The 24,401-nt window shown below is 39.8% G+C and overlaps 1 protein-coding gene and 1 pseudogene across 1 annotated transcript in view; both read right to left on the bottom strand.

Moving 5' to 3' along the window:
* The window catches only part of F9 (coagulation factor IX), a 31,536-nt gene extending 30,177 nt beyond the window's left edge, over positions 1-1,359 (bottom strand). The window contains 1 exon segment of the mRNA NM_001009377.3: positions 1,272-1,359. Within this exon segment, the coding sequence (NP_001009377.1) occupies positions 1,272-1,359 (88 nt within the window).
* Positions 1,360-4,358: 2,999 nt separating this feature from the next.
* Positions 4,359-5,115, bottom strand: LOC123383282 (annotated as a pseudogene).
* Between the last annotated feature and the right edge of the window lie 19,286 nt (positions 5,116-24,401).

The raw sequence follows: 24,401 nt of genomic DNA, 5'->3' as shown, positions 1-24,401 counted from the left end.
TACCCACTTTGCTAGTTTGATTTAACCTTTGCCTTCTCGTACCATCATTTCTGCATTTCAGTGTGCCATCACGTCTGGAGTGGGAAGCACGGGGCCAGTCTGCTTTCCGGGGACCCTTGGGGTTGGCACCCTGATCCCGGCACTGTCAGCTGCTAGATTTGATTATAGTGGGTTGACAAGTAAGGGTGATAAATGCTTCCTGTGAGAACACGCCGTTTGCCTAGATGGGGTAATTCCTCCTCTGTGTGCCTGCCTTTGGGAAGTGCATAAAGTCATTGAAGTTGAGGGGCGCCTGGGTGGCTCAGTCTGGGTGACTTCAGCTCAGGTCATGATCTCACGGTCCATGAGTTCGGGTCCCATGTCGGGCTCTGTGCTGACAGCTCAGAGCCTGGAGCCTGCTTTCGATTCTGGGCTCCCTCTCTCTCTGTCCCTCCCCTGCTTGCGTGCAATCTCTATCTGTCTGTCTCTCTCTCAAAAGTAAATAGACATTAAAAAAAATTTAAAAAGTCACTGAAGTTGTGAAAAAACCAAGCGATATGCATCGCATTCACTCTGTTCCCACTCCTTATGTCAGCCTTGGACTCGTTTTGCTCAAGTGAGTATTGGGTTTCCCCTGTATTAACTCCGAGATGTTTAGAAGCAGAGACAAAAGAATTGTTCCTAATCCATGAAAAAGTTTAGGGATAAATAACAACTTAGTAACGAAGACTTCGTTTTAAGTAACACTTCAAATTGAAAGTGTATGCGTTTATGGATATTTAAAGCCACAAGCCTGCTGCATTTTATAGTTCTAACATTTTGAACTGTACCAGATATCTTAAAAATCAAGCTCTTTCTGTAAATAAAACCATTGTGGCTTTCATGTGTCCCGTTTTGATCTCAAAGTGGTGAGTAAAAAAAAAAAAAACAAACCCACATGACAGAGTTAACGTGTTTCATATTCTGCTGTTTCCTGGTTAAAACGTTTTCCCACTTGTATTTTTCTTTAACCCAGGAGATGACTGTTTTCAAAGCAAGTTTATCTGGTCAGATCATAAGGCTAACAGTGTCCGTTAAAAAAAAAAAAGTACCATAGGCATTGTAAATCTAGTTTTCGCAATTAAGAAGACACAGATACTAGAGAACCGGTACTGACCAACTCACATGCTGATGACTGGGATCTTAAACGTTGCTGTCAAATCCTGTAATCACTATTTAGTGGAAACGATAGCACCAGACATTTCTATATCTAAAAGACAAGCATACAGTGTATCTTGAAAAAGGAAACCAACCTGTACAGTCAGCACCGAGTAGATATCCTAAAAGGCAGATGGTGATGAGGCCCGGTGGTTCTGCCATGATCATGTTCAGGCACCGCATAACCTTTGCCGACAGATTGTGCAAGTGGCAAGGTTGACCAATTGTTCCAAAGTACAAGCTGAGCTGTATTTACTTCTGGGAAACAGTGTCCATCTCCCCCAGTGGGTCTTTGGGCGATTTCCAGTGGCTTCTTGGGTTAAGTGAAGAGTATAGGCAGTGTCAGTCTTTAAACTTCACCTCTGATTCTGTGGACTTCTACCGCAGTGGCTGATAGGAGACTGAAGCAGGAAATGACACATCATTAGAATGGGGTGGGGGGGCGGTGGTGGTGCAGCGGGTACAATGGCTGGAGTGGCCGTGGCAGCAAACTTCATCAGTGGGATCCATGTTTATCCTCGTCAGGGAGCACTAATGGCATATGGTTTAAAAGTAAAGCGAGACAACGAAGTCATTTGGTTACCTACCTTAAAACTCACTGCTCACATACGTTGGGCCGCTTGGTAGATTCTTAGTAGGTTCCTTCTCACGACGACTCAACTTTCTTGTGCCATGTACCCAAATGGTGAAGCGTAAGGACCCTACTCAGAACACATGTATGTATGTGTGTGTATGTGTGTGTATATATTTACATATTTCTATGATACGATGGACGAGTAGTAGTATATAATAGTTTGTGTTAATATGTCCTACCACTTCACATACAATACAAAACATCGATGTATACCAACGTTTACCTATCATTCTTTGTGCTGTTGTTGTGATACATTTTTTTTGTACATGTTATAAACTCTACGTGGTATGATTCTGCTTTAAGCAGTCAGCCTTTCAAAGAAATTTAAAAATGAGAAGAAGTAGTTTCTATTTAGCCACATATTTACCATTATGGAATTCATTTCTTCGTTTAGATCCAAGTTATAATTTTTCATCACTTTGAATACTCCAACAATTTTGATAGTGTAGGGCTTCTTATGATGAATTTTCCCCACTTTTGTTTGAAAATGTCTCCATTTTACCTTCATTAAAAAAAAAATGTTTTTTGAAGTTTATTTATTTTTGAGAGAGACAGAGACAGAATGTGAGTGGGTCGGGGGCAGAGAGAGAGGGAGACACAGAATCCGAAGCAGGCTCCAGGCTCTGAGCTATCAGCACAGAGCCTGACGTGGGGCTCGAACCCACCAGCTGTGAGATCACGACCTGAGCCGAAGTCAGACGCTCAACTGACTGAGCCACCCAGGTACCCTTAGGGTCACAGGAAATTGTAAAAACAGTTCAGCGAGGTTTCGTATACCTTTCACCCAGTTACTCCCAATGTTTATATCTCACATAAATGTAGTATAACATCAAAATCAGGTAATGGATGTTGGCATAATGTGTGTGTGAAATTCTACGTAATTTTATCACGCGTAGATTTATGTAACCACCACTGCGGTCCGGGTACAGAACAGTTCTGTCACCAGAAAGATCTCTCTTGTGCTACTATTTTATAATCACACCCACCTCCTTCCTCCCAATTATTCCTAACCCCTGGCACTACTAATCAGTTTTCAGTCTCTGTAATGAGAATGTTGTATAAATAGGCACAGAGTATGTGAGCTTTTGAGACTGGCGTTTTTCATTGAGCACAGTGCGTTTGAGATCCATCTAGGTTGCTACATGTTTCAATAGTCGGTTCCTTTTTGTTGCTGAGAAGTATTCCATGATGTGGATGTACCACAAATTGTTTATTCACCTACTGAGGAACATTTCGATGGTTTCCAGGTTTTGCTATCGTAATAATGTGCTATAAACTTAAATGTACAGGTTTCTGTGTGGATGTAACTTTTTAATTTCCCTGTGATAAATGCCCAGCAATGCAGTTTCTGGGTCATATGGTATGTTTGAGCTAAAGTTGAATGTTAAGGTTTTAAATACACTGCCACCCTGGGGCGCCTGGGTGGCCCAGTCAGTCAAGCGGCTGACTTCGGCCTAGGTCATGATCTTGCGATTCATTGAGTTCGAGCCCTGTGTTGGGCTCTGTACCGACAGCTGGGATCCTGGAGCCTGCTTCGGATTCTGTGTCTCCCTCCCTCTCAGCCCCTCCCCTGCTCATGCTCTGTCTCTCTCTGTCTCTCAAAAATAAATAAATGTTAAATAAACTGCTATACTGTTTTCCAAAACAGACTGTCACGTCTACATTCCCACCAACAATGGGTGAATGATCCAGTTTCTGGGCATCCTTGCCAGTATTTGGTATTGTCACTGTTTTTTGTTTTTTGTTTTTTGTTTTTTTACTTTAGACACTTTCATAGGCATGTTGTGATAGCTCACTGTGTTTTAATTTGCATTTCCCTAATGGTTCGTGATGTTGAACACCTTATAACTTACTATCTGTATATCCTCTTCAGTGAAATGTATGTTCATTGTTTGATTTCTTGTTCAATTTTAGAGTTTTTTAAAAAATGTAGATGTGAGTCCTTTCTCAGATACATGGTTTGCAAATACTGTGTCTAAGACCGTTGCTTATCTTTCCATCCTCGTAACTGAGTTGCACAGCCAAAGTTTTAAATTTTGATGTAGCTCAATTTAACATTTTTTAACGATCATACCTTTAGTGTCGCATTTAGAACTCTTCCACTAACATGAATCTTGAAGTTTTTTTTTTTCCCATTAAAAATATTGTGTAGTTTTACGCTTTAGATTTATTCTGGTGTTCCATTTGAGTTAATATTTCTAATGTATGAGGTTTAGGTTGATTTTTTTTTGTTGTTGATTTTTTTTTTTTTTTTGCCTGTGGGTGTCTGATTCCTCTAGCACCATTTCTTAAAAAGAGAATCCTTGCTTGTTGAATTGCTTGTGCGTTTTTTTTTTTTTCCACAAATCAGTTGAATATCTTGTTTTGGGTCGATTTCTAGGTTTCCTGTTCTGTTTGATTGGCGTATGTGTGCGTTCCTCTGCCAACGCCACCTGTCTTCATTACTAAAGCTGTCTAGTAAGCTTTTATATCAGGGAGAGTGATTTCTCCCACGTTTGGATTGTGTGGCAAGATTATTTTGTTGCGGGGGGTGGTTTACCAAATTACTTTATTTCAAGGAGTGGTACAAATGAAAGAAGTAGATGTTTTGGTACAACTTGGAGAAAAGGTAAACGTAACCCCAACACGCACGCACTGCCTCGCTGACCCGGGAGGTCACCCTTGAGGCAATGGGAAGACAGCCTAAGGCGTAGCTCTCCTTATCACTGTTTCCCAAGGTGTGCTTGTCATAGACACTTGGCCCTGCCAGATTCCAGAGCCCTCTGTCTCGCCCAGGTTGATTATGTGGTCGCCGACTTCTTCGGTGAATTTCACCTGCTCGTTCACGTAATGCGTCTCCGTGAAGTCCCTCGGACAGGGTCGTTTTTATGAGTGGCCAGTTCGTGCAGTTCCAGGGGTGAGTGATTCACGCTCTTCTCCAAGTGTAATGCACACTCTATTCGCAGTCATATCAGGGTCTGGTTCCTTGATACCCTGAAGGAAGATTCGGGCACCTGGTTGGTTTTGCAGCTTCATCAGTTTCTCGGCATGTTCCCTCTCCTCGTGCGACTGGCGAAGAAAACGTTTGGCAGAGTTCTTCAAGGCCATGCCTTTGCGGTCAAAGTAGTAAGGCGTGGCAGGTAGACGGGGGAGGCGTAGAGCTCCAGGTTGCTGTGGTGGTTGAGGGTGGCCTCTGAGTCCTGGTGGTAGTTCTGGCACACCCGTGAGGGGGAGGCGGCCGTCAGGGCGGTGGCCGAGGACGGCCAAGGACAGGGTGCGTGGCTGCGTGGTGCTGGAGTGGCTTTGGGGGCCGTGGGGAGGTTCATGGGCACCGTGAGGAGATGGCAGAGGGCTGGCTCTGAGCGGAGAGCTGGGGTGGGGGACGAGCGCCGGGTTCTGCCAACATACTATTGAAACAGGAAACTGCAGGGGCGCTTGGGTGGCTCAGTCGGTTAAGCGGCCGACTTCGGCTCAGGTCATGATCTCGCAGTTCGTGAGTTCAAGCCCCGCGTCGGGCTCTGTGCTGACAGCTCAGAGCCTGGAGCCTGTTTCAGATTCTGTGTCTCCCTCTCTCTCTGCCCCTCCCCTGTTCATGCTCTGTCTCTCTGTGTCTCAAAGATAAATAGACATTAAAAAAAAAAAAAAAAGAAATACGAAACTGCAGTGACTCACAGTGGAGACTCAGTATTTTGAGGCAAGATTATTTGAATTATTCTAGGGCCCATAACTTTCTCTATACATTTAAAAATAACCTGTAGCTACAAAAAACTCTTGCTGGGATTTTGATGGGGATTCCATTAAACCTGTGTGTGTAATTGGAGGAATTTACATCTTCACTCTGTTGAGTTTTCCAGTCCCTGGACATGGTATGGGCACGTATGTCCATTTCTTTAGATCTTTGATTTCTTTCATCAGCATTTTGTAATTGTTAGCATACAGGTCTTCTGTATCAACTTATCCTTGAACAAGACACTTTGAACTGCATAGGTCTGCTTATGGGCAGTTTTTTTTTTTTTTAGTAGACCCACAATATTACATTAGTTTCAGGTGTACACCATAGCGATTTGACGAGTTTATACATTATGCTGTGTTCAATTCAAGTGAAGCTACCGTATTTCCTGATATGTTGCCGTCACGGTACCGTTGACTATATTCTGTACGTTGTGCCTTTTATTCCCATGACTTACTCATTCCATAACTAGAAGTCTGTCTCTCCTACTCTCCTTTACCCATTTTGCCCAACCCCAAACCTCCTCCTCTCTGGCAACCATCAGTTTGTTCTCTGTATTTATAGGTCTGATGTTGCTTCCTGTCTATTCATTTTTTTTTTTAGGTTCCACTTATGAGTGAAATAATATGGTATTTGTCTTTCTCTGTCTCACTTATTTCACTTAGCATAATAGCCTCTAGGTCCATCCATGTTGTCTCGAATGGCACAATCTCATCCTTTTTTATGGTTGTATCATATTCCATCATACATATGGCCACATCTTCCTTATCCATTTGTCTTTTGAAGGACACTTAGATTGCTTCCATATCTTGGCTATTGTAAATAATGCTTCAGTAAACATAGGGGCACATAGATGTTTTCAAATTAGTGTTTTCGTCTTCTTTCAGTAAATACCCAATAGTGGAATTATTGGGTCATATCATATTTCTGTTTTTAATTTTTTGAGGGTCCTCCACACTGTTATCTATATTGAGTCTATCAATCTACATTCTCACCAACAGTTCCTTTTCCTTTAAATCCTTGCCAAAACTTGTTGTTTCTTGTCTTTTTGGGTTTTGGCCATTCTAAGACAGGTAAAGTAATATCTCATTTTTTTTTTAAGTAGATTCTAAGTAGACTCCCAGCATGACCTGACTTGAACTCATGACCCTGAGATCAAGACCTGAGCTAAGATCAAGAGTTGGATGCTTAACTGACTGAGCCACCCAGGCACCCCTCATTGTGGTTTTTGATTTGCATTTCTCTGATGATTAGTGATGTCGAGCATCTCTCCATGTGTATATTGGCCATCTGTATGTCTTCCTTGAAAAAATGTCTATTCCAGTCCTCTGCCCATTTTTTAATCAGATTTTTCTCATGTTGACTATAAGTTCTTTATATATCATAGATATTAACACCTTGTCAGATACATAATTTGCAATATCCTCTCCTGTTCAGTAGGTTGTCAGTAGTTTTTGTTTTCTTGATGGTTTTCTTTGATGTGCAAAAGCTTTTTATTTTGAAGTAGTCTCAGTAATTACATTTTGCTTTTGTTTTCCTTGCCTCAGGAGATGCATCTAGAAAAATGTTGCTGTGGCCAGTGTCAGAGAAATTACTGACTGTTCTCTTGTAGCATTCTTATGGTTTCAGGTCTCACATTTAAGTCTTTAATCCACTTTTTTACAAGCTTATTTATTTTTGACAGAGAAGGGTGGAAGGGACAGAGAGAGAGGGCGGGAGAGAGAATCCCAACTAGGCTCTGCCCTGGCAGAGCCTGATGTGGGGCCTGAACTCATGAACCAGGAAATCATGACCTGAGCCAAAATCTAGAGTCGGATACTTAACCAACTGAGCCATTCAGGTGCCTGTAGGTGTTTAATCCATTTTGAGTTTATTTTTGTGTAGGGTGTTAAAAGGTGGTCTAGTTTCGTTTACATGTAGCTGTCCAGTTTTCCCAGCACAGTTTATTGCAGATACTTCTTTTCTCCATTGTATATTCTTGCCTCTTCTGTTGTAGTTTTTAAAAAACTTTATTTATTTTGAGAGAAAGAGAATGAGTGGGGGAGGGCTAGAGAGAGAGGAAGACAGAGGATCTGAAGTGGTGCTTGAACTCATGAACCGTGAGATCAGGACCTGAGCCCAAGTCAGACGCTTAACCGACTGAGCCACCAGGCGCCCCTCCTCTGTCATAGACTAATTGACCATATAATTGTGGGTTTATTTTGAAGCTCTTTATTCTTTTCCATTGATCTGTGTCTGTTTTTTTGCCAGGACCATACTGTTTTGATTACTACAGCTTTGTAGTATATCTTGAAATCTGAGAGTGTGATGCCTCCAGCCTTGTTCTTCTTTCTCCAGATTGCTTTGACTCTTTGGGATCTTTTGTGGTTCCATACAAATTTTGGTATTATTTGTTCTAGGTAGGTGAAAAATGCTATTGGTATTTTCATAGAGATTGCATTGAATCTGCAGACTGGTTGGGGTAATATGGACATTTTAACAATTGCCAATATTCTTCCAATCCATGGTGGGCTATCTTTCCATTTGTTTGCATCATCTTCAGTTTCTTTCCTCAGTGTTTTATAGTTTTCTGAGTTACAGGTCTTTTGCCTCTTTGGTTAAGTTTATTTCTAAGTATTTTCTTCTTTTTAGTGCAGTTGTAAATGGTGGTGTTTTCTTAATGTCTCTTTCTGCTACTTTGTTATACGTGGATTTTTTTATAGTACTTTAAATATATTTTCTTTTTTATGACTTGCTTATTTAAAAAAAATTTTTTTTAACGTTTATTCGTTTTTTCGATAGAGACAGAGTGTAAGTGGGGGTGGGACAGAGAGAGAGGGAGACACAGAATCTGAAGCAGGCTCCATCCAGGCTCTGACCTGACAGCACAGAGCCTGATGCGGGGCTCAGACTCACCGTCTGTGAGATCATGACCTGAGCTGAAGTCGAACGCTTAACCGACTGAGCCACCCAGGCGCCCCTTTTATGATTTGCTTATTAATATTTTCTTTCCTTTAGCTTATTTTGTTGTAAGAATACAATATGTAAGATAACATACACAATATGTGTTATCCCACTGCTTATGTTGTTGGTAAGGCTTCCAGTCAACAGGTTATTGGTAGTTAAGTTTTGGGGGACTCAAAAGTTATACAAGGATTTTGATTACTACAGCTTTGTAGTATATCTTGAAATCTGGGATTGTGATACCTCCAGCCTTGTTGTTATTTCTCAAGATTGTTTTGGCTATTTAGGGTTGGCGCCCCTAAGCCCCGTGTTGTCAAGGATCAACTGTACATGTTTTGGTAGGTGTAAATCTATGTATTTCATTTTATTTAGAGCAATTTTAAATATTGCATTTTTAATATCTGGCTTTGCATATTCATTCTTAGCAAACAGGAATGCAGTTTATTTTTGCACATTAATTTTGTACCTTCTGACCTTGATGAAATCACTCCTGGTTCTAGGAGTTTATTTTTCTTTTTGTAGATTGCTTGACGTGTTCTATGATAAAATCTGCAATTTCATATTATTTGCAGAGTTATAATTTTGTTTCTTCATTTCCAGTCTGTATGCCTATGTATATGTACATACATCTATATCTATATCTATATCTATATCTATATCTATATCTATATCTATATCTGTATCTGTATCTGTATCTGTATCTGTATCTATATCTATATCTCCTACTGTAATTGCTAGAACTCTCAGTACTGTGTTAAATCACAGTGGTGAGAAAAAATCCTTGTCTTGGGGCACCTGGGTAGCTCAGTGGGTTAAGCATCCGACTCTGGGTTTTGGCTCAGGTCATCGTCTCACAGTTGATGGGTTCGAGCCTCCCATTGGGCTCAGGGCTAACAGCACAGAGCCTGCTTGGGATTCTCTGTCTCCCTTTCTCTCTGCCCCGCCATCACTCGCATGTACTCATGTGCATGTGCTCACTCCCTCTCAAAAATAGACAGATACTGTATATTTTCACTCTTATGTGGATCCTGAGAAACTTAACAGAATACCATGGGGGAGGGGAAGGAGGAAAAAAAAGTTAGAGAGGGAGGGAGGCAAACCATAAGAGACTAAAACTGAGAACAAACTGAGGGTTGATGGGCGGATGGGGGAGAGGGGAAAGTGGGTGATGGGCATTGAGGAGGGCACCTGTTGGGATGAGCACTGAGTGTTGTATGGAAACCAATTTGACAATAAATTTCATATTAAAAATATATAAATAAATAAAAATTAAAATAAATAAACTTTAAAAAAATCAAAAAAATCCTTATCTTAAACCAAGAAACAGATTGTTAACTGTAGAGAACAAACTGATGGTTACCAGAGGGAGGAAGGGGGGATGGGTGAAACAGGTGATGAGGATTAAAGAGTACGCTTATCATGATGAGCCCTGACTAATATGTAGAATTATTGAATCACTGTATTGTACACCTGAAACTAATAAAGCACTATGTTAACTATACTGAAATTAAAATGAAAAAGCTTTAGTTAAAAAAAAATCTTTGTCTTGTTCCTGATCTTAGTGGGGAAGTATTCAGTCTTTCTACAGTAAGTACAATGTGAGATGTAGGCTTTTTCTAGATGTTCTTTATTGAGTTGAGGGTAATACTCCTCTTTCCTGAGCCAAGATTTTTTTTTTTTTTAATCCTGAATGTGTACTGGATTTTGTCATACTTTTTGTCAGTTGATAGGATCATAGCATTTTCCTTTTTTATCTTGTTGATAATGTGGATTATAGTGATTGACTATCAAATGCTGAACCAGCCTTGTATACCTAGGAAAATCCCACTTGGTCATGAAATATATATATATATACACACACACATGCACACATATAACATACGTTATATGTATATACATATATATGTTATGTTCTATGTATGTTATATGTATATACATATATATGTGTATACATATATATATACACACACATATGATAGATTTAGTTGACTATTGTTGAGGATTTTTGCATGTAATTTCATTAGTAATATTGGTCTTTTCTTTTTTTGCACTTTGGTTTTGGTTTATGGTAATAATGGCCTCCTAAAATGAGTTGGGAAATGCTTCCTCATTTGTATGTTCTGGAACTGTTTATGTTCCGGCATGAATGCATTCTTTGTATGTTTGGTAGAATTCGCCAGTGAAGCAGTGTGGTTCTGGAGAATTCTTTTTGGGGAACTTTTTGATTACAAATTCAGTTTCTTTCGTGGTGGTAAGGCTATTCAACTTGCTCATCTTGTTTGAGTTTTGCTGGTTTGTTGTTTTCAAGGAATTTGTCTATTTCTTTAACTTGCTGAATTTATGGGCATAAAGTTGTTTGTAGTATTGTGTTCCCTTATTATTTTTGATGGTCGTGGAATCGGTAGTAGCAGACTCTATTTTATTCCTGATACTGGTGATTTGTTTCTTCTCTTTTTCTCGTCTCAGTGTTGCTACAGGTTTATCAACTTTACTGATTTTTCCAAAGAACCACCTTTTTGTTTAATTAATTTTCTCTATTGTTTTGCTGTTAATTTCATTGATCCCTGCTCTGATATTTAGTATTTCCTTCCTTCTGCTCGCTTTGTTTTCTTCTTCCTTGTGTTTTCATGAGATAGGAAAGTAGATTGTTTACTTGAAATCTTCTTTCATTGGAATGTGATCATTACTGCTATAAATTTCTCTCTTGGCACCGCCTTGGCTGCATCCCCCCAAGTTGATGTGTTATGTGTTTTTTTATTCAGTTTGTTGTACTTTTGCATTTCCCTTGAGACTCCCTCTTTGGCACACGGCTTACTTAAAAGGGAGCTGTTTGGTTCTCATGTGTTTAGATATTTTCCTGTTGGCTTTCTCTTACTGATGTCTAGCTTGATTCCATTATTGTCAGAGAATACGCTGTATAATTTAAAGTTTTAAAATTTGTTTTATGGCCGAGAATATGGTCTATATTTGTAGATATTCCACGGTTCTTGAAAAAACTGGGTATTCTGCTGTTGGGTGGAGTGTTCTTTGCATGTCAGTTAACTCCTGTCGGTTGAGTGTAGTGTTCATGTGATCTGTGTTGCTGATTTTTTGTCTAGCACTCCGGTTGCTTGCTTGGAGGTGGGTGTTGAAGTCTTCAACTGTAATTTTGGATTTGACAACTAATCTTTTCAGCTTGATCAGTTTTAGCTTCATGTGTTTTGAGGCTCTGCCTTTTGGTGTACACATTTAGGATCTTTATGATTTCCTGGTGGATTAATCCTTTTAGCCCGGAATGTCCTTCTTCACTGCCAGTTTTTCCTTTGCTCTGATGTTTACTATCTTTTCTTTTCTTTTTTTTTTAAGTAAACCCTTCTCCCAACGTGGGACTTGAACTCATGGCCCTGGGATCAAGAGTCCCATGCTTTAGCAACTGAGCCACCCGGGCACCCTATTTAGAATTTTTATGTGTATCTTATTGTGTCATTGTTGTAGCTGTTGCTCCGGGTTTCACAATATGCATATGTGACTTATTACAGTCTACTGGCATTGGCGTTTTAATACTTCAAATGAAGTATGAAGCCTTACCTTGATTTTGGTTCCTTCTCCTTCCCCACTTTCAAATGTCATTGCCTTGATAGTCAGATGATATTAGTTCTTTTGTTTTAAATATCAAACATGATTTGTGAAACTCATGAGGAGAGGGATAAGCCTAATGAATATGTATGTATGCTTTTTCCATTGCTTCATCTTTCTATCCATTGCTTCCCATCCAATTCTTTTATCGTTTGCTTCTCTTTTAAAAACTTCCTTTATGGTCTTCAAGCTGTACTACAAAGGCGTAATCATCAAGACGGTATGGTGCTGGTACAAGAACAGACACTCAGATCAAGGGAACAGAATAGAGAACCTAGAAATGGACCCACAAACGTATGGCCAACTCATCTTTGACAAAGCAGGAAAGAATATCCAATGGAATAAACACAGTCTCTTCAGCAAGTGGTGCTGGGAAAACTGGATAGCGACATGCAGAAGAAGGAACATGGACCACTTTCTTACACCAGACACAAAAATAAACTCAAAATGGATGAAAGACCTAAACATAAGACAGGAAGCCATCAGAATCCTCGAGGAGAAAGCAGGCAAAAACCTCTTTGACCTTGGCCGCAGCAACTTCTTACTCAACACATCTCTGGAGACAAGGGAAAGAAAAGCAAAAATGAACTATTGGGACCTCATCAAAATAAAGAGCTTCTGCACAGCGAGGAAACAATCAGCAAAACTAAAAGGCACCTGACAGAATGGGAGGAGATATTTGCAAACGACATACTAGATAAAAGGGTTAGTGTCCAAAACCTATAAAGAACTTATCAAACTCAACACCCAAAAAACAAATAATCCAGTGAAGACATGGGCAAAAGACATGAATAGACACTTCTCCAAAGAAGACATCCAGATGGCCAACTGACACATGAAAAAATGCTCAACAGTCTCATCATCAGGGAAATACAAATCAAAACCACAATGAGATACCACCTCACACCTGTCAGAATGGCTAACATTAACAACTCAGGCAACAACAGGTGTTGACGAGGATGTGGAGAAAGAGGATCTCTTTTGCATTGTTGGTGGGAATGCAAACTGGTGCAGCCACTCTGGAAAACAGTATGGAAGTTCCTCAAAAAATTAAAAATAGAAATACCCTACAACCCAGCAATTGCACTACTAGGCATTTATCCAAGGGATACAGTTACGCTGTTTCGAAGGGGCACAGGCACCCCCATGTTTATAGCAGCACTATCGACAATAGCCAAAGTATGGAAGGAGCCCAAATGTCCATCGATGGATGAATGCATAAAGAAGTGGTATATATATTCAATGGAGTATTACTCGGCAATCAAAAAGAATGAAATCTTGCTATCTGCATCTACGTGGATGGAACTGGAGGGTATTATGCTAAGCGAGATTAGTCAGAGAAAGACAAACATCATATGACTTCACTCATATGAGGACTTTAAGAGACAAAACAGATGAACGTAAGGGAAGGGAAACAAAAATAATATAAAAACAGGGAGGGGGACAAAACAGAAGAGACTCATAAATATGGAGAATAAACAGAGCGTTACTGGAGGGGTGGTGGGAGGGGGGATGGGCTAATGGGTCAGGGGCATTAAGGAATCTACTTCTGAAATCATTGTTGCACTAGATGCTAACTAACTTGGATATAAATGAAAAAAATAAATGAAAATTTAAAAAAATCAAGTTCACCTAAAGAGCATGTATAAATAAGTAAATACATACATACATACATACATACATACTTGCTGTAGCCATTTTTTAAAGATAGGTCTCCTGATAGTAAAGTCTTTCCGTTTTCCTTTGTCTGACAATGACGTTACTTCTTCTTTCCTGAAGGATAATTTCACTATATAGAATGTAGACATAGATATAGAATTTGTGGTTGACATTTCTTTTCCAGGACTTGAAAAAATGTTGTGCCATTTCCTTCCGGCCTCCGTGTTTCAGAGGAGAAGTCTACTGTCATTCAAATTGCCCCCGTTTTGTAGATAATGTGCCAAAAAAAACCTGGCAGCCATCAAGATTTTTTCTTCGTCTTTAGCTCTCAGAAGTTTAGTTGTGATGTATTTTGGCGTGAGTTCCTTTGGCTTTGTACTGTTTGGGGTTCATTCAACATCTTGAATCTGTAACTTTGCTTCTTTTGCCAAAATTGGGAGAATTTCAGCTATTGTATCTTTGGCCCCACTTTCTTTTTCCTCTGCATCTGGGATTCTGATGACATGAATGTTGCGTCTATTTTAGTGTCCTACAGGTCTCTGAGTCTCTCTTCATTAGTCTGTATTTTCTCTCTTATCAAGTAAATTCTGTTCAGTGTTTGGTGAGTTCTACTGCATTCTCTTTGAATTTGCTGAGTCTGTCCTCTGTCATCTCCACTGTGCTGTTGAACCCATCTGGAGATGTGTTTTTTTGTTTTTAGTTTATTGTGTTTTTCTTTAGCTTTATAATTTCCATTTTCTTCTTTTTTTATAACCTCTACTTTTTTGCTGAGGTTTTCTAATTAGAAAATTTTAAATTAAAAAATATTTTTTTTAATGTTTATTTTTTGAGAGAGAGAGAGAGAGAGAGAGCGAGCATGAACAGGGAAGGGGCAGAGAGAGAGGGAGACACAGAATCTGAAGCAGACTCCAGGCTCCGATCTCAGAGCCCGATCATGACCTGAGCCGAAGTCAGATGCTTAACCATCTGAGACACCCAGGCGCCCCGAGGTTTTTACTTTTTAAAAATTTTTTGAGCTAATCTGTATTTGGCTGTTGAAACATTTTTATGATGGCTGCTTTAATATTCTTGTCAGATAATTTCAACCTGTGATTCATTTCAGTGTTGTTATCACTTGATTGTCTTTTCTTTTTTAATTTTTTTTAATGTTTATTGATTTTTGAGAGAGAGGGAGAGAGAGACAGAGCTCAAGAAGGGAAGGGCCAGAGAGAGAGAGGGAGACACAGAATCTGAAGCAGGCTCCAGGCTCCGAGCTGTCAGCACAGAGCCCGACGCGGGGCTCGGACTCACTAATCGCGAGATCATGACCTGAGCCAAAGTTGGACCCTTAACTGACTGAGCCACCCAGGCGCCCCTTGATTGTCTTTTCTTATTCAAGTTGTGATTTTCCTGGTTCTTTGTGTAATGATTGGTTTTCATTTGTTTTCTGGACCTTTTATCCAGTATGTTAGTAGACTCTGGGTCCTGTTCAGTAGGCAGTCAGCTGTTAGGCCTAGCCTACATGTTCTGGTTAATTTTTCTGGGCTGTGATTCCAATACCAATTTAGCATTCAGATCCTTTGTAATATTGTTTTGGTAATTAAAGTTCCAAGTCAGTTGGTGTTATAATATAGAGATTATCTGGGTGGGCCTGACTCAATCAGGTATGTCCTTTAAAAGCAGAGAGTTTTCTCTAGTTGCTAGCAAAAGGAGAAGTCATATTCAAAGTACATGACAGATTCAATGAAGTATTTGTAGCTTTGAAGATTTGTGGGGGTGGGGGTGCATGTGGAAGGACCAAAGAGTGTTCTCTAGGTAGGAGCTGGGAGCCATTTCTGGCTGAGACCCAGCAAGAAATCAGAGATTTCTGGGGCGCCTGGGTGGCTTAGTTGGTTAAGGATCTGACTCTTGATTTTGGCTCAGGTCATGATCTCTTGGTTTGTGAGACTGAGCCCTGTGTCAGACTCCACGCTGACAGCATGGAGCCTGCTTGGGGCTCGCTCGTGCTCTCTCTCTCTCTCCCCCTCTCTCCCTCTCTCTCCCTCTCTGCCCCTCCTCTGCTCGTGCTCTGTCTCTCTCAAAATAAATAAATAAATTTGAAAAAGAAATCAGGGATTTCAGTCCTATAGCCAAATGAAATTTAATTCTGTCAACAACCTTAATGCGTCTGAAAGTGGATTATGCCCTAGAGCCTTCAGATAGGAGCCTAGTTGGCTGACACCTTGACTTTGGCCTTGTGAGACTTGAGATTGCTTGTACTTACTTCCGTTTACTGAACTGTGATATAATAAAGGGATATTGTTTTAAGCCACTAAGTTTATGGCAGTTTGTTTTGTGACAATAGAAAACTAACACTCCATTAGTATTTCATTTGTGATAAACATTGCTTTTTCATGAAGTTCTTTTTGAACTATTGGTACCTCTGGGAGGGTAAACATTCCATTTTGAGAACATTAATTTGAGTTTATAAAAACTATCGTTTTAGCTTTTATTTTTTAGTGTATGATATATCTTTTTTTTAAAATTTTTTTTAAAGTTTCTTTATTTTTGAGAGAGACAGAGACAGAATGTGAGTGGGTTAGGAGCAGAGAGAGAGGGAGACACAGAATCCGAAGCAGGCTTCAGGCTCCGAGCTGTCAGCACAGAGCCCGATGCGGGGCTCGAACTCACCAGCTGTGAGATCATGACCAGAGCTTAAGTCAGACGCTCAACCGACTGAGCCACCCAGGTGTCCCGTGATACATCTTTTTAAAAAAAAGATTTTATTTTTAATCTCTACACCCAGCATGAGGCTTGAGCTCACAACCCTGAGATCAAGAATCGCACGCTCTACTGACTAAGCCAGCCAGGTGCCCCTATGATATATCTTGAAAAGATTTTGTGTATGAAGTGAGGTTAATATTTCAGGTTAATTTTTTGTTCTTTACAAATAGGGATTTTTGGGGCACCTGGCTGGCTCAGATAGTTAAGCATCCAACTTTGGCCCAGGTCATGATCTCACGGTTTGTGAGTTCAAGCCCCACGTTGGGCTCTGTGCTGACAGCTCAGAGCCTGGAGCCTGCTTCCGATTCTGTGTCTCCCTCTCTCTCTGCCCCTCCCCTGCTTGCATTCTCTCTCTCTCTCAAAAATAAACGTTAAAATTAAAAAAAAATATATGTATTTTTTTCCAGTACTATTGATTGATAAGACTATCTTTTCCCCCTTCTTATTATCTTGTTACCTTTGTCAGAAATCAGTTGACTCTGTACATATGAGTTTGTTATTGAGCTGTCAGTTCTGTTTGCATATATTTGAATGTATACAAATGCGTGTGTATTACATATCTCATTGTTTTTCTTAAATTTTTTAATTCAGTGCCCTCATATTAAGATTCATTTTTATTTCTATGCTCTTATCTGGTCTGATGCTTCCAACTGTTGCCTGATGTGCATATACCATATTTTTTCCCTAACATCTCTCCGAGGTATTGACATCTAGATGGCTACTTCCAGATACTGCCACAACCCCTCTGGAATAATGGGATAATTTCCTTGGGATATATATTCAGGAGCAGAATGTCTGGGTCTTAGGATATACATATTCCTGATCTAATTGCTGCCAGATTTTCTTCAGATTGGCTCCACCAATCTACACTCCCACCAGCAGTGCATGTAGATGTCTATACTGCATATTGATGCCAATTCTTGGCATTATTCTCCTTTATAGTTTTTGATAGTTTAATAGAGAAAGTGCTATCTTATTGTTTTAATTGGTGTTTTCCTTATTACTATGAATTAGAACATATCCCTTTGTGCTTTTCAGACTGTTGGGTTTCCTCTTTTGTAAATTGCCTGCTTATAATCATTGCCCACTTTTGTACTAGAATTTTAAAATTGAAGGCTTTTCCGAATGTTCTAGATATTAATCCATTATCAGCTTTAGACATTGCAAATAATGTTTTCCATTCCGTCACATGTCAACTGACTTTGTGATTCTCTTATGCTTTGTTGAATTGAAGTTCTCAATTTGAATTTATTAATTTCATCAGTTTTTGTTTTATAATCTCTGGGTTTTTTTTAAGGTTTGTTTGAGACATACTTCTTTGCCCCCGGGTCATAAGATTATTCTTTTACATTTTTATACTAACTTTATAGCTCTGTCTTTCGCATCTAAACTTCTAATCTTTAAGTCGACAATTTGATAACAGGATTGATGAACGTATAGGGAAAGTATACTCACATATACTATTGGTAGGAATAGAGTTCTGGAGGTCATTTAGGCCTTTTCAGAAGCCTCAAAAATGCATGTTTTTGACATAGAAATTAAGGAGATAATTATAAGTGTACAAAAAAACTGGTCTCAAAGGATATATTTTGCAGTTATTGTGATAGCGAACTATTGAAAACAATCCAAATATCAAATATCCAACAGTGAGAATTTTGGTACCAATTAAACAATTGACTGTTGAGCTACTAACATCATGTACTTTGCCAGAATAGCCAAAACGGTAGGGAGTTGCTCTTTAACGGGTATGAAGTTTTAGTCATGCATGATGAATAAGTCCTAGAGTTCTCTATATTGTTATGCCTGTAATTAAAATAAATAAATAAATAAATAAATAAATAAAAGGAACAAAGTTGGAGAACTTGTGCTTCCTCTTTTAAAAATTTACTACAAGGCTATAGTAATCAAGACAATATAGTACTGGCATAAGGATAGACAGACTGTATTAGTTTCCTATTACTGCTGTAACAAATTGCCACAATTTCAGTGGCTCTAAAAAAAATTTTATTATCTTATGCTTTTGGAGGTCACAAATTCAAAATCAGTCTCACGAGGCTAAAGTCAAAGTGTTTTGGGGGCTGGTTGTGTCTGTAAGCTCAGAGAGGCCAATTTATTTCCTTGGCATTTTCAGCTTCTAGAGCCTGCCTACATTACTGCCTCATAGCTCCTTCCTTGTGTTAATTTCGGTCTCTTGTTTCCATAGTCATTGCCTCCTACTGACTATGATCCTGTTGTCTGTCTCTTACAGGGATCCTTGTAATTACATTATGCCCACTAGATGGTCCTATGAAATCTTCCCATCTCAAGATCTTAATTACATCTACAAAGTCCCTTTGGCTCTATAAGGCAACATATTCATAGTTTCTGGGGATTAGGATGTGGGCATATTTTGGGGGCCATTATTCAGCCTCCCGTACAGAACAGTGGATTAGAACTGAGAGCCCATACATTCTCAAATTTATGGTTATTGATTTTGACAGGGGTATCAAGACAATTCAGTGGGTCAAAGAACGGTCTTTTTTTTTTTATTTTTTTTTTCAACATTTATTTATTTTTGGGACAGAGAGAGACAGAGCATGAACGGGGGAGGGGCAGAGAGAGAGGGAGACACAGAATCGGAAACAGGCTCCAGGCTCCGAGCCATCAGCCCAGAGCCTGATGCGGGGCTCGAACTCATGGACCGCGAGATCGTGACCTGGCTGAAGTCGGATGCTTAACCGACTGCGCCACCCAGGCACCCCAAGAAAGGTCTTTTTAACAAATGGTGCTAGGGCAATTGGATATGCACATGCAAAAGAATGAATCCCTGCCTTGTGTTATATAAAAAAAAAATAACTCAAAAATGGATCATAGAACTAAATGTAAGAATGAAAATTACAAAGCTCTTAGAAGAAAATTTCGGCATAAATTTTCATGAAACTCTATTAGGCAATAGTTTCTTAGGACACCTGAAGCATACGTGCACAAAAACAAAGGAAACAATTGATAAATTGAATCTCATCAAAATTTTTGCATCAGAAAGCACTAGCAGAGAATGAAAGTACAACCTACAGGGGCACCTGGGTGACTCAGTGGCTGAGCATCTGATGCTTGATTTCAGCCCAGGTCACAATCCCAGGGTAGTGGGATCAAGCCCATGTTGGGGTCCATGCTGAGTGTGGAGCTTGCTTGAAGTTCTCTCTCCCTCCCTCCCTCTCCCTGTCTGTCTGTCTGTCTGTCTCTCTCTCCCTCCCCCCACCCCCGCCCCTCCACTTCATGTTCTCTCTCTGTCTCCAAAAAAACTACAACACACAGGAGAAAAATTTTGCAAATTATATTTGATAAGGGACTTTTTATTTTATTTATTTTATTTATTTTTTTTAATGTTTGTTTATTCTTGAGAGAGAGAAAGAACATGAGCAGGGGAGGGGTAGAGAGAGAGGGAAACACAGAATCTGAAGCAGGTTCTAGGCTCCGAGCTGTCAGCACAGAGCCTGCTGCAAGGCTCAAATTTACGAACCACGAGATTATGACCTGAGCTGAAGTCGGACACTTAACTGACTGAGCCACCCAGGCACCCTGATAAGGGACTTTTTAAGCAGCATATATAAATAATTTTTACAATTCAGCAATAAAAATACAACCCAATTTAACATTGGCAAAATATCTGATCAGATATTTCTGCAAAGAAGATATTACAAGTGACCAAAAAACACATGAAAAGACGTTCACATTAGTCATTAGGGAAATGCAAATCAAAACTGCAATTAAAAAATTTTTTTTTTCAAAACCACAATTAGAGACTACTTAAAACCCACTAGGATGGCTATAATCAACAAAATGGAAAATAAATTCAGGGAAGATGTGGAGAAATTGGAATCCTCATACATCGCTCTTGGTGATGTAATATGGTGCAGCTGCTGTGGAAAATAATTTGTTGATTTCTGAAGAAGTTAGAGTTCTACTTCTAGGTACGTACTGAAGAGAAATTAAAACTTATGCCCACACAAAAGCGTGTGCGTAAATGTTAATGGCAGTGTTGTTCATAATAGCAAAAAAGTGGAAACAACTCAAGTGCCCATCAACATGTGAATGGATAAGCCAAATATGGTATAGCCCTGTGAGAGAATATTATTCAGCCATAAGTGGGAGTTAGGGACTGATCCATGCAACGACTTGGGTGAATCTTGAAAACATTGTGCCAACTGACAGAAGCCTGTCACAAAAGGCCACGTTTTGTATGATTCCATTTATATGAAATGTCCAGAATAGGTAAATCCATAGAGACAGAAAGTAGATTAGTTGGTTACTGAGGGCTTTGGAATGGGGTTGAGGGGAAACGGGGTGGGTACAGAGTTTCTTTTGGTGGTGATTAAAATGTTTTAAAATTAATTTTACATGGTTCCACAACTCTGTGAATGTAATAAAAACCATTAAATTGTATACTTTCTTTAGTCATATACTTGGATTCCTTTCTCTGTTTTTCTCTGTTCTTTGCGTATCTGTAACCAGTTTCTGATTTTTGTTTTCCATTAGATTTATGTATAACGTCTTATACATATATTGGTCAATATTAAGTTGATGGTTGTTTATGTTTGATTTTACTCTCATCCTTTCCCCACATTTTAGGTATATGGTGTCATACTTTATACTTTTTGTGTGTGTGAATCCCCTGACTGATTTTTATAGGTACTAATTTTAACTGCTTTTGTGCTTCCTACTTTTCTTGCTCCTATTTGTGATCTTTCCTTTCCACTCAAAGAATCCCCTTTAGCATTTCTTGTAGGGCTGCTTTAGTGGTGATGAATTCCTTGAATTTTTGTTTGCATGGGAAACTCATTATCTCTCCTATTCTGAATGATAGCCTTGCTGGATAGACTATTCTTGGTTGCAAGTTTTTTTTTTTTCTTTCAGCATTTTGTATGTATCATGCCACTCCCATCAGACCTACAGAGTTTCTGCTGAAAAATCAGCTGATAGCCTTATGGGGTTTCCCTTGTATGCACCTGTTTTCTCTTGTTGCTTTTAAATTTCTCTTATCACTACCTTTTACTGTTTCAATTACTATGTCTTGGTGTGGACCTCCTTGAGTTGATTTTGTTGGGCCCTTTCCGTGCCTCCCAGATCTGGATTTTTCTTTCATTCCCCACATTCGGGAAGTTTTCAGCTATTATTTCTTCAAGTTATTCAAATTATTTCTTCAAATTCTTCAAATTATTTTTCTGCCACCTTTTCGCTCTCTTCTCCTCGATGCCTATAATGCATATTTTATTATGTTCGATGTTTTTCATTTATTCGATGTTTTTTCATTTATTATCTTTTTTTCTATTATTCAGCTTAATTGCTTTCCATTCCTCTGTCCTCCAGTTTGCCGATCCATTCTTTTGCTTCCTCTAGTCTACTGTTTTTTCTCTCTAGTGTATTTTTCATTTCAGTTTTTGAGTTCTTCATCTCTGATTGTTTTTTTTTTTTTTTTAAATCTTTTCTGGCTCTTTTTTGAAGGTCTCACTGAAGTCTTCTACTCTTTTCTCAACTCCAGTGCGTGTCTTTAACAGCATTAGTTTAAATTCCCTATGAGGCATATGCCTTATCTCCATTTTGTTTAACTATCTTGCTGTGATTTTTGTCCCGTTCTTTCATTTGGGACCTGTTTGTTGTGCTGTCTCTTTAAGGGTGGGGACTCAGTTTCCTCTCACCCTCTTGGCTCTCCCAGAGCTAAGCCAGATGATTTTCAAAGTTCCAGGTGTTAAGCTCTGCTGATTATAAGAACTCATGAAATTGTGCCCCTCTGGTATTCAAAGCCAAATGTTACAGGGATCCATCTTCCTCGTGTGGGTTCCCCGTGCCTAGGTTGCCTGGTGTGCGGGTCTGTTTCTTTCTCCTGCGGCTGCCATGTCCCTCCCTCCTGTGGATAGTCCCATGGATCCGTTTAGCTTCTGACTGCGTCTCCACCCTTGCTACCCTCTTCGATGTGGCCTCTTCTCTGCATTTAGCTGTGGAGGGTCTGTTCTGCCAGTCTTCAGGTTTTGTGGGTTATTTACACTGATGTGGGTGTTATCTAAGTGTATTCTTGGGACAAGGGTGAGCTTAGGATCCTCCTACTCAACCATCTTCTCTGGAAGTCGATTACCCCAAAGTTTTCAAACTGTATTTTGCTTGGGCTAGGTTGTAGGTTTTTATTTTTTCCTTTTTCCTTATTTATGATTTAATTTTTTTTTGTAATGAGCATGTATTTTTTTAAGAATAAAACTCCTGAAGCTTATGTCCTCAGCTACAGGGGTGCTCAGGAAGTAGAAGAGTCCATAAAATCTCAGCTTTTCCCCTCTCACCTCTGCTCTGGAGCCATTGTGAGGGGAGATAAACTTTGCAACATTGATATGACAGAATGAACCAGCTTCTTTCCTACAGCGCATTGGAAGAGTCGAGGGGATAAGAGGCACATTGTGGTGTTCCTGTTTCTTTTGAGGTAAACCCTCAGAACAGCAGGCATATCCACAATCAAATGTAAGCACCCAAAACACCTAAAGCTGAATGGAAATTAATTTTAAAACGCCTGTTATTTTCCGATGAAATTCCCCACATCTTTGTTAATTTGCATTAGTACAAGTGACATATTATTTGGCATTTGTTTGTAAGTTGTTTCATTTTGTATACTTGGTGTCTCTGAGCAGCTTGTGAGTTTTTCAAGGGCATGGGATCTTGGCTTTTATTCCTGTTCTTCTCTCCTAGAGTCCAGTAATGGTGCTTTGCACCCAGCAAGGACACAGCCCATGGAAAATGAAATGGTTATGTTGGCAGAAACCGGGAGACTTTAATCAACTATCCCTACTATCTATTTGTAGCCAGAAAGAGTTTTTGCTTTTTATTCTAAACTTTTGGGGGGGGGTGGTTGCAGAGGAAGAGGGAGAGAAAGAATCTTAAGCAGGCTCCACACCCAGCATGGAACCTGACTGAGGGCTCAATCTCACAACTGTGAGATCATGACCTTGGCTGAAATCAAGAGTTGGACGCTCAACTGCCCGAGCCACCCAGGCGCCCCTCTGTATTTTATTCTAAAACTAGAGTTTTTATTTTTGGCAAGGGGTCCTCACCATCTAACTGTCTTTTAATTAACAAATGAAATGCTCTTTTGGCATATGTTTTAGAGCGAGTCTATCTTGTAATATTAGAAATTTATTTTTGTGCAACAGGTTACCACAAACTTAATGGCTTAAAACAACACGCACTTATTATTTCCAAGTTTTTGTGGGTCGGAAGTCTAGGCCTACCTTAGCTGGGTCCTCTTTTTGGGGTCTCACGAGGTGATTGTCAAGGTCCCAAGCGTGCCGTGTAGTCATTTGGAGACTTAACTGGGGAAGAATCTGCTTTCTTGTTCACTCAGGTGATTGCGGTTCAGTCTCCTGGGGTTTTGAAGACCGAGGGCCCCCTGGCCTTAGGTTGACTGGCAGCTGCCGTCAGGTCATAGAGGCCACCCCCGGTTCCTTCCTATGTAGGTTTCCCCAATATGGCCACTTACTTTAAGCCAGCGAGGAGTCTCTGAAGCCAGGCCGCTAACAAAATGAAGTTTGTACAGCGTAACCTAATCACAGGAGTAACGTCTCATCACTTTGGCCATTTGTATTATTTAGAAACAAGTCACGTGTCCCAGCCATGGTCTGGATGAAGGTGTTAGACAAGAAGGTGGACACTAAGAGGAGGGCATCATGGAGATCCTTGTGATTTATTTATCAGCCATACTTTGTGAATTATTTTAATTTTTTAAATGTTCATTTATTTTTGAGAGACTGTGTGCGTGCTCACACGTGAGTGGGGTAGGGGCGGGGGACAGAGGATCCCAAGCAGGCTGACAGCAGAGAGACTAACGTGGGGCTCGAACTCATGAACTGTGAGATCATGACCTGAGCCAAAGTTGGACACTTAACCAACTGAGCCACCCAGATGCCC

This window comes from Felis catus, chromosome X (assembly GCF_018350175.1).
Source record: "Felis catus isolate Fca126 chromosome X, F.catus_Fca126_mat1.0, whole genome shotgun sequence".
Classification (NCBI taxonomy): Eukaryota; Metazoa; Chordata; class Mammalia; order Carnivora; family Felidae; genus Felis; species Felis catus.
The sequence above is the reverse complement of the archived record's forward strand: the minus strand, read 5'-3'. Positions and strand labels throughout refer to the sequence as shown.